This window comes from Grammomys surdaster, unplaced genomic scaffold, assembly GCF_004785775.1.
Source record: "Grammomys surdaster isolate TR1022 unplaced genomic scaffold, NIH_TR_1.0 363, whole genome shotgun sequence".
NCBI lineage: Eukaryota > Metazoa > Chordata > Mammalia > Rodentia > Muridae > Grammomys > Grammomys surdaster.
Window position 1 is genome coordinate 11,542,388 of NW_021604782.1, and position 19,356 is coordinate 11,561,743.

The following is a 19,356-nucleotide window of genomic DNA, read 5'->3' on the forward strand; positions in this document are numbered from 1 at the left end:
TACAGTGAACTGACAGGACTACACAGCAGTCTCCTTGAAAGATGCCTTTGGGAGAAGGGACACTGGGTTATTCTCAGATATTTTAAGGTAACTACAAATTATATTTCAATAATCCAAACATCTTTGGTTAGCCAAACATCTTTAACCAAGATAAAATTAGGGACTAGAGAGATGAGGGCTCAGCAGCTAAGGGTGCTTGCTGTGTAATCACAAGGAGCAGAGTTCAAACCCCAGCTCCTATTGCTGAATGTTTGTATCTTCAACTCCCACATGAGAAGAGACAGGGGGATCACCGGGGGTTGCTGATTTCTAGCTTAGCTGAGAAAATGTGAGCCCAAGGTTCAAGGAGGATGCTGCCTCAAAGGAATTGACAGGTAGTGATAGAGGATGCCCGGGCCTCCTTCGACCCTTAGTGCACATTTATAAGACTGTATGATTGCATACCCACTCTTATGTGTACACACTCACATACAAGCATATATACACAAAAATAAACATTTAGATTTATTTTATCGTTTTGTAGGTATGAGTTCTTTGCCTGCATGTATGTGCATGCACCACTTGTGTGGCTGGTGTATGCTGAGGTTGGAAGAGGGTGTTGATCCCCTGGGAGTGGAATAACAGATATTGTGAGTGTCCATGTGGGTGATGGAATCTGTATCCTCTGGGAGAGCAAGTGTTCTTAACTGCTAATCTAACTCTTCAGACCAATAAATCCAACAGATATAATTAAGTGAAATAGAGCTTTATGAAGCATATCTTTCAAACGCTAGAAAATTAGTGTGAGAACTATTATTAGCATGACTCTTCCAAAAACAGAAGAGAAATGGCTGCAGTCTCTACCTTTACTTGACCTTAAACTCTCCCCCTCTGTCTCCTTTTTAAATGACTAGTTTGTCTGTCTAGTTTCCCAGGAAACCACCTTTAAAAATCACTCATGGATCCGTTTAAGCTCATCATTTTCTCATTTGTGCAGAGACAGGGGCAACGAACCCTGTTGCCTTCTCGGAAGCCTACCTTCTGCAGGTTGAAGGCAACAGCCTGTACCCATGGTGCACTGCTCCCTTAGAGAAGATACTAACAACTCCAGCTCTTCCAGCCTGCTCAGGAGCTCCTTGACGTCTGGGGCTGCAGCACAGCCACAGGCCCGGCGGGGGATGTTGATGCGGTGTGTGAACACAATCTGGTTTTCCCCATCTACTGTATGCTCCTGGAAGCTTCCACTGGACTCTGGTGTGGGGGTCAGGTCTTTCTCCCCACTTGCTGACTCCAGATCCACTGAGCACTGAGAACCCACAGGCAACTTGATGTTATAGACATGGTTGAACACCACTGGCTGATTCTCTTCTGGCAGGGTTATATTCAGCCCACTCTCCCGCTTGTGCCTGATGACTTTCTTGAGGACCCCACCTTCAGGAGTGAGGGCAAACAAAGCTAGAAAGATGCCTGGCAATAGCCAGGTCATGGCCCCCATGGTGGAGGTTGGATTGTCTAGGTGTCTATAGATCTGTAGGGTGCCTGAATTCCCAGTAGAATTTGGTATTAAGATGTACTCAAAAGAATACAGTTGGATGTCCCAAATCTTCTTGGAAGGATCTGTAAATAAAGGAAAACAATAGTTGTTAGGCTCAGTCACTAATGCACACTGTGGAGTAGCTAGAATTTTGAGTGATTTTTTTGCCTTCTTGCCCCCTGTGTCTGAAGCTTTCTTGATATCCCTTTATTATATATGGTAGTGAGGACATAAAATGGTCTCTAGAAGAATCTTGCAAATTTGAAGAAATGACATTACTTACTCCACTTTTGGAAATGCAAGGAGACAATAGAGAAAAGAAAGAGATGGCAAAACATTAGAAAATAGTGGGCAGGGGTTTGTATCACAGCTTCGGATCTGGGCACTTGGGTAAGTTACTTAACTTTCCCCCTTGTTTCACTTTTTACAGTGAAAATCCTGGCCAATGGCAGGGTTAAAAGGCTGATATGATGAGATCATTCCTTGTCTTTCAGTATTTACTAGCCATGCCTTCTGAGGGAATTTTTATGGTGCTGTGAAGTGTAGCCCCAGGAGATCTTCAATGACTCCTGACTGTAATTACTGATTCTTCAAGCTGCTGTTTCTCTGTGATGGGAGACAGAGGGGAAAGCAAAATACTCAGGGGAAAATGAGATTTTTGGTCCTATACTGCTTCTTTTTAGCCATGAGGCTCTTGCATAGCATCCATTCTTTGTACCTCAGATTCCTTTCTCCTTGATTTATCTATCCAGAACATTCCACAATCTAAGCTTTAGAAGAACTTAACAGAGCGCTTCTCAATCAGGTATCCAAAGTAAGAGTTGTCCACGAGTTTCTAGTGTCTTCTCAGATTGATCAGTACTGACAGAACTTACACTGAATATTCTGTAGCAGCCCGAGATCTGTGGGTGTTAGAAATAAATATAGGATCAGGCATGAACTCTGTTGGGACTTAACAACAGAACTAAGGAGAAAATGGAACAGCCCTTATGGTATTTATGGAGCAAAGAAAAACAAGAATGTAGATGATTTGTTTTCTGAGTATAGAGTCAACTGCTTATGGCTTTGAAAATTACAGGAATTGTCCAACGAATAACAAGAGTATAGCTTATCGGGAAGGAAGCAATTTAGGATGTGATATAAATAGTGAGGAGGATTAGATGAGACAGAACGTAGAGGAAGATGTACCTTGAACTTCTTTTGACTGCTAAGCTGGCCTATTCATCAGTCACATTGTCATTCATGTGCACAGACATTCAGGCAGGGGAGAGGAGGGGTCAAAGGTGCTTGAAGAAATTACTGAGTAAAAATATGAGTGCCTCGCTAAACTCTGGCTCATTTAAAGACTTCCAAAATAATGGCTTACATACATATGAGAGTAGTAAATACTTGACAGAAAGTTACCTATGGTTCTCTCTCATTACAATGTGCACCTGAGCTGTTGCTTGAGACCCCAAAGGAAGACTTAAGAATAATGTAGGAAGAGGGAAGCTATTTCATAGTGTAGTTAAGAGGTTCATAGGGAGAAATGATGTTTTTGAGGGTTATCTTTCACATCAGCTCATGGTGTCTGAGGATTGCCATGGTGCTTTGGGAAAGATCATCCACATCGTCTGTGTTGTGGAACGTCTAAGTGCTTTCTGGCTTTTTAAGTTGGTCAAGGTATTTATCCTTTAAGCTACGACTCTGGGCTTGTTTATAAAGTAAAGGGCAGAAACAATTTCAAAGATGTATCAGTAAAATGCTTGTCATTAAGGCACAAGGACTTCGGTTTGTTCCTTTGAATCCATGTAAAAGTGTGGGCATAGGAGCACATGGTTGTAGCTCTCTGAGGATTCTGTATAATCTACAAGTTCCAGACCAAGTGAGAGGGCTAGTCTTATGCCCCCCAAAAAAGAAAAATCCTAAACCCAAAAACAAGGTTGATGTCTCTGGAGGAAATTGGGGGAAAGACATTTAAAATTGATTTCTGACTTCTGCAACATCATACCACTACTACCCTCCACACAAACACCACACACACATACACACACACACACACACAAACACACACAAACACACACACACACACACACACACACACACACACACCAGGGGGAATTAAGAATTAGAGGTCTGTATTGGAGCTTCAGTACTTTGTCTGGTACATTATTAGCAGTCAATCAACAGGACATGACATTGTGTTATACTCTTGGGATCACAACCTAGCAAGAGTCTATGCCAATAGCACTTTTTGCCTAAGGCAGAACTTGACCTCAGTTGATTCCCGTCCCAAATTCAGTGGCAACTTGGACCTGGATCAGAGAGGCTGTAGAAATCACTGGTGTATGAGAAACTAAATATTGTAAAGATCAATTTGCTAAAAATAGAAATATGTGCTCTAGAGAGGGTAGAACTAGAGAGAAATAATGACGTTAACAATGCAAAATATTTTGCTGTATGCCAATAACTGGCTGGTTTATGTCTCTTCAGAGGGAAGACTTTGGGGAAATTAGTTGAGAGATTGAGGTTAGATATGGGCAGTCAAGTTCAGATAGCTTATGATTTAATAATTTTAGGATGAACAATTTAATATATAAGGACCATAAAAGTACAGATAAGTGATTATTGCTAAAAATTGTATTTTATGTGTGAATGTTTTGCCTACATGTCTATTACATGCATGGTTGCTCTCTCTGTGTGTGTCTGTATGTGTACCACATGCATGCGTACTGTCGGTGGAGGCCAGAAGAGTGAATCATACTCCCTAGAACTCAAGCTATAGATGGTTTTGAGCTGCCATGTAGGTGTTGGGAATGACACTTGGGTCTTCTGGAAGTGCAGCAAATGCTCTTAAACTGCAGATTCATCTTTCCAGTACCCTGGACTCTTATATTTATGGGAAGTGACTGGAAATAAAGGGTCTGGAGAATGTGTTATAGGAAGCTGATGACTGGTGCTCCTTGTCTTATAGCTGAGAAAGCCAACATGGAGTGTGTCAGTACTACCATATAATAATCCCAGAGGAGAAGATGTGGGGTTGTCTTCATGTGCCCAAAAGAACAAGTGCTGTTGTATATGTTCTTTATGGATGACTGGATTGGTGACAAGTTTGGACACTTCAGTACCCATAAGAAGCGTGGGATATACTAAAGGTTATCTTTAGTCATTTCTCTAGGCTGGAAACTGTTATGAGATAAAAGAGTTATTCTTTGAATATTTTTCCCTGATCATAGCTGGAGAATAAGCAAAACATGATGTCAGCTTTAGACATGTATCAACTTTATCTGGAAAGCCTTATGTGGTTGGAGACGCGCTCCGAGTTAGTTACTTGTGACATCGTGATTAGTAGCTCATGGAATGTGTTTATCTTTTTGACTTAGGTACATACATGGAATATCCTGGACTTGGATAGACAACAATGATTCCATTTTTTTTAAATGTAGACGAACTCGTTTCCACATCATTTTGGCATCTCTAAGGTATTACGGCAAAACTTTCTTCTGGCTTATAGGAAAGAAAATTTTATTGTGCTAGGTCAGTCAAGCATGGGGCTGCTAACACAGGCCTCTAAAATGGTCTACAAATTCCTCATTCTTTGTCCCTCCCAACATCTATAAATTCCTTCTTAGAATGTGTCAGGAAGAGACAGGAGCCAGGAAACAGCCTTAAGTGTAGATTTGTGTTCCAAGGACATCTGATCCCCTCAGTTGAGTGAATCCAGGACACTCTGGGTGAAAAAATACAGAGAAAACTTAAACTGATGAGCCAAAGACCCTTCTGAGCCATGAGGGTCTGAATTTCAGCACTGGCAAGTCATTTTCTGTTGGAGATAGGATCATGGAGCTTTAATTGGTGTCCAGTAACATATCAGTGAGACTGTCGATTGTCTCAGAGACTTGCCACTTAAAAATGACTTGTTCTTTTTTTTTCCCATTAAAGATGAGTTGAATGATGTGATTATAAGCCTTAGGATAGATATAGGCTAGTAGAGAGTCTCAGAGACCGGTAATGGACAGCTCTGTGTTTGTTCTAATGAGGTCAGTCAAGGAGGCAGTCATAGAAACAGATCTTTACTGGGAGGAATAATAAATGCTAAAATGGATAAATGTCCTAGAAGAGACTATGTGATGTTTGGAACCATCTGCACTAGAGGGGGTCAAATATTGTTATAGCTTGACTCTGTTTGTCCTATTAGTATGAACCACAAGTTACAAATTGTCTTTAGATAAAAAATGACCAGTGGCAGCAATTCCATATCATTCTACCTTGTTGCTGTGGCAGTGGATGTAAAACATTGGTTGTCTGGGCCTCTATGTTCACATCTGTATAATGACAACATCAATACCAGCTGCATATGAGAAGAAATGAGTGAATTTATTCAAAACACTTTCTTAGCTAAAACTTAAAATAAACTAGATCTTACGTCTAGTAGGCATGATGGTTTGTGTCTTATTTGGAGAAGGTGGTCAGCATAAGGCTATTTTGTGACCAAAAATAAATTCTTAAGGTGCTGTTGAAAAGTCCCTCCTTTTCCCAAAACCTATTCATTTCTCCTTAAACTTATTTTTTGTTCCCTTTCCTCCTTTCTCCTCCCCCTTCTTCCTTTTTTTTCTCTTAAGTTTTATTTAACTGTGCATGTGGGTCTGTGTGCATGAATGGGCAGAGGCCAACTTCTAGGAGCCAGTTGTCATCTTCCACCTTGTTGGAGGCAAAGTCTCTTTTGTTTCTCTGTTGTACTGAGCATAGCTTACTATACAGGCCCATGAACTTCTAGGTGATTCTGTCTCTGCTTCCTGCTGCAGGAATGTTGGGATTATATACTGTGATTCCATCTGGCTATTACATGGATCCTAGGGATCTGAACTCAGGTCACTTTGTAAGCACCTTTACTTACTGAACCATCTCTCTAGTTCCCATTGTGGCTTTCTCTGTGGAAACATACAGTCCTCAATGTTTCAGTTAGTCTGATATCAGAGACATTCTGAAATCCTTAGGAGAACGAAAAGGCTGTGGCTCCAGATCCAGGATTCCCTTAGCCTTGGTCTAATTCAGTAGCAGAAACAAGGGAGTGAATGAATTGGGTGGAGCTCTTTTCTGGGAGGTCAGAACTTTGGCCAAGGCTGCTCTGAGGCCGAGAGCAGCTACTGGGATAGTTGTCCATGATACTGGGCCAGCGATTTCTTCAGAACAGACTGTCTGTGGTTTAGTTTTTCAAAACTGTTCTCTTAATGGAAAACACTTGGCCCAACCTCACAGTGCTTTCCATATGCAGTCAGAAATCAGATTATAAAATCAGAATCACACTTGAGCAGGGATTACAACCAACAGTAGAGGATCACTGAGTCCAGTAGTGGTAAATCAGTGGTACCCTCACACTGTGCACACACAGGCAAATAATGGCACAGTTCTGAGAAAGCCCTACTGTAGGATAATGCTGCATAGATTACCCCAAACAGCCATATACAATCATCAGAGCACATACTTATTTATGGGAACCATTATGTTGAAATGGATTGATAATATTACATTATATATTTGGAATTTACTAAGATAGTAGAAATTTCTTATTTTCACACTATACAAAGTAACTATGTGTAGTGGTAGATGTATTGGTTATTATCTTGAAATTGTCTATGTGTCTATCTAATAATTATATTATACATCAATGCTTTTCAATTCTACCTCAGTAAAGCTGGAAAAAAAAATAAAAATAAGGTCAAGGAAATGTCTCATTGCAACAGATGGAGGCCACTACAAAAAAATCACAACCAATCAAAATTCAGAGTTATGGAACTCGGTCCTAATGGATATATCTGCAACACACTTTCACATATAAGGCTTGGAGGAGGGGGGAATACTGTAGAAGTGGGGGTAAAAAGAGTGTAAGAAACAGAGGATTGGGGAGGCTGCTATGAATCTCTGTCTCCTAGTAATATCAGAAGCTATACTCATAAAGTCCCACCAACATGGCTAACCAGATCTGAGCTGAATAAGGATGACACCAATAGACATGAAAAAGTGGATATGGAAAGCCCAGGGGGCCTAAACCCTACACAAAGAACTCTAGGTAACTGAAGAATGTGCTGGCAATGGAAGAGGTAGTCCTCTCCAGAGAAATGGTTGTTCAGTACCAAACTGTCAGCCCTGAAGCATACATTTAAGTTTATGATGATAAGGACTGGACGGGTTATATTTAGGAGTATATATGTATGTTCATATACACGTACTCCTACAGTAGCAATTAGGGAAAAAAGAGGCCATGGATTTGAAGGATAGCAGGGAGTGGTATGTGAGAAGGTTTGGAGGAAAGAAGGGTGAGGAAGAAATGTCATAATTATATTATTATCTCAAAAATAAAAGAAAAATAATAACAAAGGAAGTACATATGAAAAGTTTCCATGAATTCTTAGCCTGAGTCAATTGTAATGGTCTCCAGAGAGAAGTATAAGGGAAGGGAACTGAGAGGACTCCTGTGCTAGAATTCTTGATTTTGTATGACTTTATTCCATCCATCCATCCATCCATCCATCCATCCATCCATCCATCCATCTGCCTTCCATCCATCCATCCTAATCAAATACCTACCATGTGTCAAGCCTCTAGTTAAGTGTGAATGATACAACAGTAGCCAAAACAAATATGATCCCCAGAATAAGAAGGCTTAAAACTACCTGCTGAACAGTCTCAAGTGTAACTGTTTTTCAAACCACACATCACTGGTTTAAATGGTCACGATACTCTCAAGTGTCGCTGCAAACTAGGGAAGATGTTGCATAGTCCTAGCCCAACAGAACGGGCAGGCATGCTGAGACTCTTTCCAGATATAACTGCTTCTTACTCACTGTGGGCTTCATAGTGTGCAGGACACTGAGGAGGAGGAACTGAGTAAAGAGCTATGTCCTTTTCCCAGAGGTCATTGTGGAAATGCATGTGGAAACTATGCATGCACAAGAGCAGTAGCAGTGCCAGCCTCAGTGAAGGAGTTATGGAAGAAAGTGGTACTCTTGGCTAAGGAGCTCACAGAGGGATTACTGAAGGATGAAAAGCCCAGGTGAACCAAATACTGGTTGGAGAGTCCTTGGAAGTTCAAGGAGAAGGATACTGACAATGATAATGGAAGTACGGAAGATACTGAGTTTTATTCATTGATTGTATTTTTTTTTTGAGAGCTAGCGCTAAGCATTTTAAATATAAGACTTCAAATCCTTCTCAAGTTGCAAGGTAAAGTTTCTATCTTCATTTTGAAGATAAAGAAACTGAGGCATACATTTATTATGTCATATGTGCAAACTGGGATGTCACTAAGGAGTAAGGATATAAACCCAAGTCCTCTGAGTCCGTCCATCACTGTTCACCGCCTTTTGCAATTGGAGGTCAATGGAAGAAGTTAGCGTTTGAGAGCAGTTGCTGCTCTGTCTACCTGACCTTCAAACAGCAGGCCGAAGGGGACTCTATCTGTTCCATGTGATCAGAACCTGAGGTTACTGCTGTGGGGTGAAGCAAGCTGCTGGGCACCTCTGAGATGCTGCAGAATCTAACATTTTTTGGAGAGAGTTCTTGGCGTCTTGAAAGTCCACTTGCTCCACTTGCCCCACTTGAATGGACAGACTTAATCTATCTCTCAAGTGAAACTAAAATACCATCCATTACTGGAAGTTAGCTATCTTCCTTTCTGTCTTCTGAACTGAGAACTACTTAAGGAAGATTTTGATGTCTGGAAATGTTTCAACTCTATTTTATACTTATGCTAGGCTGATTTAGTTGTGCATTGTGCATCTAACATATAGTTAGACTATATAAAGATTTGGGTTTCATGAAGTCAAGTTATAGGAGGAATTCAGCTTTGTATACCCAACACCAAAGACTGTACCTAGGACACAAGGAACCCCAGTTTTAGAATGTTCTTGGTTGTAATGATCTGTGACTTGCTGCTAATTCGGCAATAGTTCTGTCAAACCAAATTTAACCTTCCACTTAAATATGATCAAAATAGCCAATATTAAATACAAAGGGATCCAGATATTTTATTGATTTTTCCTTTCAGGTATTTGGATGAATCACTGGTGGTATTTTGTGGCTCCCTTCCTTCTCCTTGAACAAAAGTTTCATTACTAACAAAATTAAATCCCCAAGTTTTAATCCATAAAATATTTCCATCTAGGCACAATAATGAGATTCATATTTGTGGTCTAGTATACCTAAGAGCAGCTTGGATGAAAAATGACTAGGTCCATTGATAGTTTCAGACCACAAGCTACCTTGCAATGATCTGGTTTCAATTTTTGAAATAAAATTTCTGCAGAGCAGTAGTTTTCTCTCTTCTGCTCCTTGCCTAGACATAAAAGAAAATAAAGAGTGGACTTGACCAAATGGCAACACTATAGATTCCTATAAAATTCTGGAAAATCATTTCAAAAACAAATTTGAATTCATTTCTCCTGGAACAATAGCCTCCTCTATTTTGTATTTCCACCAGAATTTTAAGAAATGCAGTTGGCTCTTTCATAGGTCTCAAATGATTGAGCCAAGGTTAAAGAATTAGAGATATTTATTCAGGAGGGACAGGTTATGGACAGAGAGCAGCACAGGAGCAGGACACTGTGAATGCGTGTGCTAAATATTTGGAATGTGGGGACTGGAGTGTATGGAAACCTTTTCTGAAATAGCAGTCTTGGTATTTGAATGAGTGGAATTCTGCTGGCCTGAGGTTTACTCTTAGATGCAGCCAGATAGAGACACTGACAATTACCAAACCCAGGTGGCACCCAGTTTAGCCAGCCTTGATACACTTTGATAGGACCTGACCCCTGAAATAAAAATGGATCTCTAAGATTGGTAGCAAGAAACCAGAAACTATGGAAAACTGAGTCCACTCCAGTAATTAATTAGTGTGCCTAAAAAAGGCATGCAGACACGTAGTGTCTACTTTTCCTTTCTCAAAATGGGATCACCTAAAAGCTACAATAATAACCAGTCCTAATTGAAAACATCTGTACTGTCTATGCCTTATATGGATTATTTCATTGGGTCTTCCCTAAGATCCCTGACATTTCTTCCTTTATTTTCCCCTCCCCAAGGATGGGGAAACTGAGGTCACATAGCTAGAAGAGGAAGGAGAGTTTAATTCAGGTGGTCTGACTCATCAGTTAGAGGCAGCATTCTTAACCCTCAGTTATCCTCCAGAAACTTAGTGATGCCAAAGGCTAGTTTGTATGACTAAGTTCAAAGGATTAACTTCAAAAGAACCTGGAGTTTGCACCCCCCCCAAATAAAAAACAAAAACTATTAACAGTGTAAAAAGTCTTTATGAAGTTACACGAAAGCCAGAAAAATAAAGATAAGTCTAAACTCAGAATTAGGCTTAATTTAGCCATACAAATGCAGGAAGTGATTTCCTAACATGTAATCTGTGGCATGTTGAGAGGTATTAATGCTGAGCAAAGTATTTCCCAGTTAATCATGTTTGGAATAGGCTATTTTTAAAGCCAATGTTATTTTAAGCTAAACAAATTACGCATCATTCTTTACTTCAGGATTTTCCAGGGTCTTTTATGTGTTTGTGGAAACCTCCAAGATCATTTATAGTGTGTTTCCCAAACTTATTTGATTCTTTTGTGTTTGAAATACGTCATAGGTTGGGTTTGATAGCACACAAGGGGTGGCGAGTACGGGGACAGGACAAACCCTTGATCCTCTCTCTCTTTTCAGACCTTACCCATTAGAAATTATGCAATATCTGGCCAGAACCTGTCTGTCATAAAAGGGTGAAGCCCCAGGATGGAAGAGCTTAAGCAACTAGAACCTAAAGTGGGACAGATCAGAATTATTTATTTGGTTCTTGGCCCATTACAAATGCCTTTTCATCATGATCCAAGTTTAGGCAATCAGAGAACACTGTTCATAGTTTCCTGCTATCAAAAGCACAGGCTTGAGACAGTTTAGCAAGTTATCTAGTCAGTACAACTTGAATCTGAATGAAGGGTAGGTACTGTCTCAGGGTACTGTCTCTGTCTCATTCTGCAGAAGTTTAGGTTTCATTTGTTCTAATGAGTAATTTTTTGAAACAAGATTTGTTGTTTGGTTTCAGAAATTAACATTTATGTAATAGTTAAATGCCAGGGGAACCCTCAGTTTTATTAACATGAATGCAGTTGTTGAAGTCATGGAGGGAAAATGAAGTTGGAAAACTGGGGTGTGCATGGTAATTTTGTTTACCATGTTGAACTTGAGAAGAGGGCATGAAGCCAAATGAACTAAAGTGTCTATATCTCCTGCAGATCTCTAGAGCTGGTAGAGAACAGCCTTCTCTCCTTCATTTTGGCTCAAAGAGACTGTTAATAAGTGAGAGGATGCTAAGGCAAGAAGTAGCAGACAGGGGACTTTAAAAATCAATAGTTCCTGGAAAATTGGTCTTTGGACTATGTATAGCCAAGAAATCAGTCAGGATATCAGAAAATTTCAGAGACCCTGAAACTTAAAACTTTCTTTTGGAATTTTAAGTTGAGTTTGTTATCTTAACACGATCGAGTTACTTGGGAAGAAAATCTCAATGACGAATTGTCTAGATGAAGTGATTTGTGCATTTGTTTGGTTTGATTACCTTAATTGAGGCAGAAAGACTTGCTCATCATGGGTGGTACCATTCCCTAGGCAGGGTATCCTGGATCATATAAGAGTAGAGAAAGTGATCTGAATACAGACAGCCATACCTTAATTCAACACTCAATTCTTTTGATGCTGAATGTAACATAGCTACTACCAGTTTCAAGTCCTTGTGCTATAACTGTACCAAAATAATGGATCCCAAGTTGTGAACAAAATAAACACTTTTTCTCTTGTTTTTCCTCAGAGTAGTTTATCACAGTGGCAGTGAATAGAAGTATGCAGAATTTTATGTCTGGACAAGCAGAGTTATTTATTTCAGCATATGGTGGGGAAATCAGAATATTTAATCTGAGAGAACACGTTAGGAAAGACCACAGGAGAAGGAAAGGGAGAAGAAGGAGAATGGGGAGAGGGAAAGGGAGCTGATAAAGGAGGGTAAAGGGAAGGAGAAAAGATAATAAGAGAGTGAAAGGGTCAAAACTGGATAAAGGGAGGATGGACAACAGTAGTGTGCCCCTACCTGTGCTGGGAAGACTTATTAGACAAACTTTTATTTCTGTCTCTGTCTTATTATGTGTATAATAATATATGGCTTGCCAAGGTCACAGTGACTGGAAACTGCATGAAAATCTGGCATACTGATTGGAAGGGTCAGTCAAGATTTCTTTAAATGACCTGAGAATAAACGTGTTGTCAGATCACCTCTTTCTCCTAGGGTTTGAATCTGAATCATCTCCTTTGGTTCCCAGCTTGAATACTTGGTCCTCAGCTGTGGGACTAATTTGGAGGCTGTGGAGCCTTTGGGAATGTGAGCATGGTGGATAGAGGCCAGAAAGGTCAGTGGTGGGCATTGTGGGTTTAGAGCCAATCTCTTTCCAGTCTAATTTCCTATGCTCCCTGCCATCTAGGTAAGCAAGCTAGGGCTGCATGCTTCTGACACCTCAGGCTGAGTCCTGAGCTGCCCTCCCCTGCCATCCTTGTGTAAGACTCTGAAACTCTGAACCCAAATAAACCCTGCTTCCTCTATGTTGCTTCTGTCGGGTATTTTGGTTGCTAGACAAGACTTCATAAGTATCTAACTTTACTATTATAGCAAACACTGTTATAGAAAATATGCAAACGAGCATGGCTGTGTTCTAATACAAAAGAATGTACAAAAATAGGCGTCTATATCACAGTTTGCTGACCCCTGGCAGAATATAGGGATTATTACAGTTGCTGTTACAGACTCAAATAGAGCTGGATTGGCAGGAAAACCAACATTCTGTTATTTACCAACTATAGATTTGTTTTGTGGGGCTGTGGAATAGTTCAGTGGATAAAGGCACCTGTCACCAATCTTTATGGTCTGAGTTCAATCCCTGGGACCTACAAGAAAGAGAGAATTGATTCTCTTAAGTTGTCCTCCAACTTCCACAAATATGTCTGTCTGCTTGTGTGCATGTGCGCACATGTGTGCATGTGTGCTCATTCTCTCTCTCTCTCTCTCTCTCTCTCTCTCTCTCTCTCTCTCTCTCTCTCTCTCTCTCTCTCCCTCTCATCTTGTCTTGTGCCAAACATTATGCCTCAGGTTTTTCATTGATTTTATTACTGATATAAGAAGCTAATGTGTTGAGTATTACTATGCCTGTTTGGAAGTTAAACTAAGACTCAAGGAAGCTTAAGAACTAGGTCATGAGACAAAACAGCTTTTGAAGCCTGCCCTGTGACCCTCCTGTGTGACATTTTAACCACATTGTGCCACATTGGGATGGCTCCTCAAACAACTTTCTTCAGTTCTGATAAAAATGCAAACTTAAAATTTGAGCTGTTCAGTAAGAGAAAAGATAAGGAGTGAGGAAACGGTTCCTTTGTCTTCTGCTTCTCAGACCCCATAGCAGCTGTCTCCACATGTAAGTCCGGAAGTATTTGACCTCTGCCTTCCTCGCTGAGCTCTGGCTGGCTCTCCTACTTTGTACAGTTTTTCTCTGGAGAACACTGAAGCCAAGGTGCACTGTTTGCAAGTGATTATTAGCTCCTGGGTACATGTTGGCAGGTTCCCTTTGGATTAGACAGGGTTCCAGAATCTGCTGGGGTCTGGCTGTGCTCACTGGGTTCCCTAGCCAGAAAGAGTTGCTAATTGGGATGACACTCCGCATGTCTCTGCCTCTCCAGCTAGGTTTCCTGACCTGGGCATGTCTGTTTTGGCTCAAGTGGGATGTTTGCCCTTTTCACTGTCAACTTAAATGTAGGAGGATAAATTTACAGTTCCCTTGAGCAACTGTGGAGCCTAGTGCTCTGGCATAGTTTCCAAGATCATGGTCCAACACATGATAAGCATGTCAGTGGTGCCATCAGATTAGGGATATGGATTCACCAGAGCTGGACAGAATTTCTCAGATTCTGAATTTGATTGCATTAAACCTTCCATTAGTTTCTAATCAAACAGGGATATTCAGATTCCTAACCATTGCTTAAAAATCTCAGTTCTATATTCTATTCTTATGTCACCTTTAAAGATTTTATGAGTTTATCTGACTCCTTTTTATCACCTTTCTTCCCCTATGGCATGATCTGGATAGTTGTGGATTCTCCCGACACTCATATAATGAAACCTAACGATAATATACTATTACTTGGTGGGAAGTAACTGGTCATGTGGGTAGGGATCTCTATAATAGGATCAATGTCCTTCAAAATGATGCTCCATGGAACCTCCTTGTCTCTTCCAACCTGTGTAGGCACAGCTGTAAATCTTAATCTATGAACCAGGATGTGGGGACTCCCAAGACATGAAATTTACTGGTGAAATTTCTTAACGTCAAAGTCTCCAGGCAAGTGGCTTTCTGTTCTTTCCATACTACCCAGCACACACAATTTTGCCCTAGAATAAGATAGCTCTATAATGAATTATAGGATATTAGCTTATTGTTTCTATAGTGCTGTCAGCCTTTGGAACTGTGGGTGAAAAGACCATATGAACTCCGAATTTCAAGATGTTGTCAAGTGTTTCCAGACTTACCAATCACAGAACCCTCTTTAATGACTCTTAGTGGGGATCTGTTTCATAGGCCACAATTTGAGAACTGCTTACCAAGTAGGGTCTTATCACCAAGAACTGCCTAAAAAGCAGTGTCAGCATGAATGACTTTAACCATCTGTGCCACATGCCAATTTTTTTTGAAGCAATGTAATACACAACACTATTTAATAATCACCATGATCTTCTAAAATAGGTATTGCTATATTGTGTTTTTTATGTATATTTAGAAACTTAAAGTTAGAGCAGATATTTTGTCAAATTTGCACAGCAAACAAAAATATTTTGGACCCAGACCTCTCAGATACCAAAACCACACTCTTAATCGTGATTCATTTCTTTCTTCTTTTTTTGTTTTGTTTTTTTTGTTTTTTTTTATATCTTTGCTTTTATTTGAAAATTTTATTTTCACAAAAATTTTCTCTTTCTTTTTTTTTAATTTATTTTATTGGATGTTTTATTTACATTTCCTATGTTGTCCCCTTACCCCATCCCCCACCCACCTCGGAACCCCCAATCCCCTCACCCCTCCTCCTTCTTCTCTGTAGATGTAACCTCTATCTACCCCCCCACTCCCACCTCCCCATCCTCAATTTTCCCACCCCCAGGGGCGTCCAGCCTTCATGAGGTCAAGGTTCTCTTCTTCCACCTATGCCCAGCAGGGCCCTCCACTCTTACATATTCAGCTAAAGCCCTGGATCCCTCCCTAAGTGCTCCCAGGCTGGTGGTTTAGACCCTGGGAGCTGTGGTTGGTTGGTATTGTTGCTCTCCTCATGGTGCCGCAAATCCTTTCAGCTCCTTCAGTCTTCACTCTAACTCCTCCATTGAGAACTCCATGATCAGTTCAATGGCTAGTTGTGAGCATTGCCTCTGAATATGTCAGACTCTTGAAGGCCTCTGAGGAGACATATATATCAGGCTCTTATCAGCATGCACTTGGAAGTCAGGAAGTGCATGCTGATTCATTTCTTTCTATGGCTTGTAATTTTCCCCATATCCAAAGACAAAGAGATCCTTATCTTCATCGCTTCCCTGAGAACATTTATTCCTTCCACTAGTTGGTGATTGATCAATCTTGTTACAACAAGCATCTCTGACTCATTCTCAAATCCCCTGATGGATGTCCTCTGTCCTTGGTACTGGCCTTTCCCAAATCCCAAGTAATGATGGCAGTTAATTTTAGGACTGGCTTTGAAAGCAAAGATAATCCTTGAAGTCTGTGTCCTGACATGGATTTCCTGTCCCAATGCTGGCATGGCTTCCTGCTTTCATAAGGTGTGTTATCATCCTGCATAGCTGTGAGACCAGAGTATGGAACATGTAAACAACTTCTAACTCTAGTTTTTCTGAGCAAGATTCATGGCAAATGGATTTGTGAGTCTTAGAAATAGAGAGTTTTATTAGGTACATAAGATTAATTTTGGGTCATGCCAATTTTCAGGTGAACCACGTACAAATATTCTCTTGAGAACTGCTTTGTTAGAAGGGTTGATCTATTGAATAATAATTACAGTTTGATATAAGGGATGGCACAAAAGGGCACAGTACGGTAACGTCTATTGTACCTGGAGAAGGGCATTGGAATTGACAACTGAAGAAAGAAGGTCATTTAGATGTAAAACAGAATGCCATTTTATGTAAGAGAGAATGACATTTACAAGAAAAAATAAATATAAAAGCTGTGTGTAGAAAGCATGGTGCTAGCTGAGGCTCAGCGTCTGTTTGGAGGCCAGGGATCTGGATTATAGGAAACATAAGGCATATCACTTCTGTCACCCAGACCATCCTCTTGAAAATTCTTTATTAGACTATAGAATCTATAGTCTCCTAAATAACACCTCCAGTTGAGAATTAAGCATTGAGAGAAAAAACCTTGGGCAACATTTTATATTCAAATCAAATGTGGTGGTTTGAATATGCTTGGCCCAGGGAGTGGTACTATTAGGAGGTGTGGCCTTGTTGGAGTAGGTGTGGCCTTGTTGGCAGAAAGTATCATTGTAAGGGGTGGGATTGACCAGTCTTCCCCTGGTTCCCTTCAGAACAATATGTAGAACTCTCAGCTCCTCCTTCCGTGCCATGCCTGCCTGGAGACTGTCATGCTTTCACTTGATGATAATGGACTGAATTTCTGAACCTGTAAGCCAAACCCAATTAAATGTTATCCTTTATAAGAGTTGCCTTGGTCATGGTGTCTCTTCATAGCAATAGAAATCCTAACTAAGAAAGCATAACAGCAGTAGAGGACATACCATACTGTATATGGTATAGAAGAAAGAAATAAAATGATATTCTAAAGTTTAGTCTTAACTTATATGCTAGGAGACCTAGATTAGTGATAAGAAAATCAGGTACTTTCACTTTTTACCTTGACTACTTAACCTTTTAGTAAAATATATTTGGTGTGATGGCTAATCTTGTTTGTCAATTTGACAGAATCTAAGCTATTGGCCACTTCTGTGAGGGATTTTCTTGATCAGATTATTTGAAGCAGGATGACCCATCTTAAATCTGGATAGCACCTTCTGGTGGCAGCTCACATAAAAGATCGTGCAACAAGGAAATTTGTTTCTTTGTCTGCTTGTCTGTGGGGAAAGCCTGCTAACTTAGGTTAAACATCTACCATGACTGGTTAAATCATAGGAACTCAGCAGAAAATGGAGGACTCCCATAACCAGCAGGGCTTCTCCTCCTCTTTGGGAGGCCCAACCTCTCATACCTTCTACCTTGGGACAGGTGAGTAGTCCTTGGAAGACCTACAAGTTCAACTTCCTCTCCTCAATCCCAATAAGAACCCTCCTCATAAGTACCTGGGATTCCTGGAATGTCTCTCTACACAAATGAGGCATTCACAGAACTTTAAACTCTAGCCAATGATTTTATTTACCCTAAAAACTCCTTCCCACTCTCCAAGGTCTATATATAGCCCTGGTTCACCCTGAATAAAGTAAATGCATACAAACCCAGCCCAAATAAAGGTATGTGTATAAGCTAAGGTCCTTTCAGAGAGTTGTTTCATTGAAGACCATTGGAGAAGGCCTTCACCTAAAAGAGCTGTAACATTAAGACCACCCCCTCCTCTCTCTCTCTCTCTCTCTCTCTCTCTCTCTCTCTCTCTCTCTCTCTGCCAGCCTGGGATCCTGCAGAACCCTAGCCATTTCAAACTCTACTTCATTCTGTAGCCTGGTGTGCAGCATCAAGGAATCAGAGGTAGACCCCAAATACATAGCACACTGTATCTTCTCTCTTCCTGGCATGTTTATCTACTCTGCTGCTGAGGCATTCCTTTACCAATAATAGAAGCAATTTCTTAAGGATTCCAACACAGCCTGGAGGCTAGCAGTTCTCCAGGAATCCTCCAGACCGTCAGTACCCAGTGGAGACTGCTGAGATATTCAGTCTTATAAACTCAACATTTACTGGATTCTCAGCCTTTCCAGTGTGAGACAGCCATTGTTAGACTACTTAGACCACATCCTGTGAACCAATACATTAAATCTCTTTCTGATATTTGCGCAGTTCTGTTGCTCTTTGAGAACCTTGGCTAATATATTTGGAATTACTTTCTTATAAAATGCTGCCTTGGGGTGATATTTGAAAGAAATCAGGGCCACTCAAATTATCTATGATAACTATGGTACAAATGGGTGGAAGAGTTAAACCATAGATCACCTTAGTGGTTGCCACAATTAATTCTTACCCATTGATATGAGTGCAGGTAGGATGAGTGAATTTGTCATCTATAATATGATGCCAGGGAATGGTGACATTGGATTATTAGCTGTAGCAAGCTGACTCAAAATTGCCTGTATTGATACAATTTGTCAATAGCCCCAAGATTTCATCCTGATCAAAGTGGGTGAATGGATTACTTTGAAACCAGGTGTGGTGGTGTATGCAAGTCATCTCATCACTAGGAAGGAGGAAGATGGAGAAAACTCAAGGTCATTCTTGGCTACAGAGAAAGTTCAAGACCAACATCAATTACCTAGGACCTGATCTCAGAATACAGAAGGTGTAGCTAAACTGGCAGAGTGCTTGTGGGCCATGCATAAAGGCCAGTGCTGCAAAAATGAAAAAAATTAGAAAATTTAAAAAAATTAGAAAGTTAGAAGAGTGAAAGAAAAACCAAAAACAAACATACTTTGGGCAATTATTGTGAAGCAAACTCCATTTATATGGTTTTCTCCTCCCTCTCTCTCTCTCTCTCTCTCTCTCTCTCTCTCTCTCTCTCTCTCTC

The 19,356-nt window shown here is 40.5% G+C and overlaps 1 protein-coding gene across 5 annotated transcripts in view; it reads right to left on the reverse strand.

Moving 5' to 3' along the window:
- Positions 1 to 19,356, reverse strand: part of Tnc (tenascin C) — an 88,387-nt gene that overhangs the window by 60,766 nt on the left and 8,265 nt on the right. For 2 of the 5 annotated variants that reach the window (XM_028779900.1, XM_028779899.1), the window contains exon 2: positions 1,018 to 1,596. The exons of 1 other annotated variant lie outside the window; for it this stretch is intronic. In XM_028779900.1, the coding sequence (XP_028635733.1) occupies positions 1,018 to 1,474 (457 nt within the window). In that variant the 5' untranslated portion in view covers positions 1,475 to 1,596. Of the gene's footprint in view, positions 1 to 1,017; positions 1,597 to 19,356 lie in introns of those variants that run through there. 2 more of the 5 variants (XM_028779903.1, XM_028779901.1) reach the window with 1 other exon arrangement.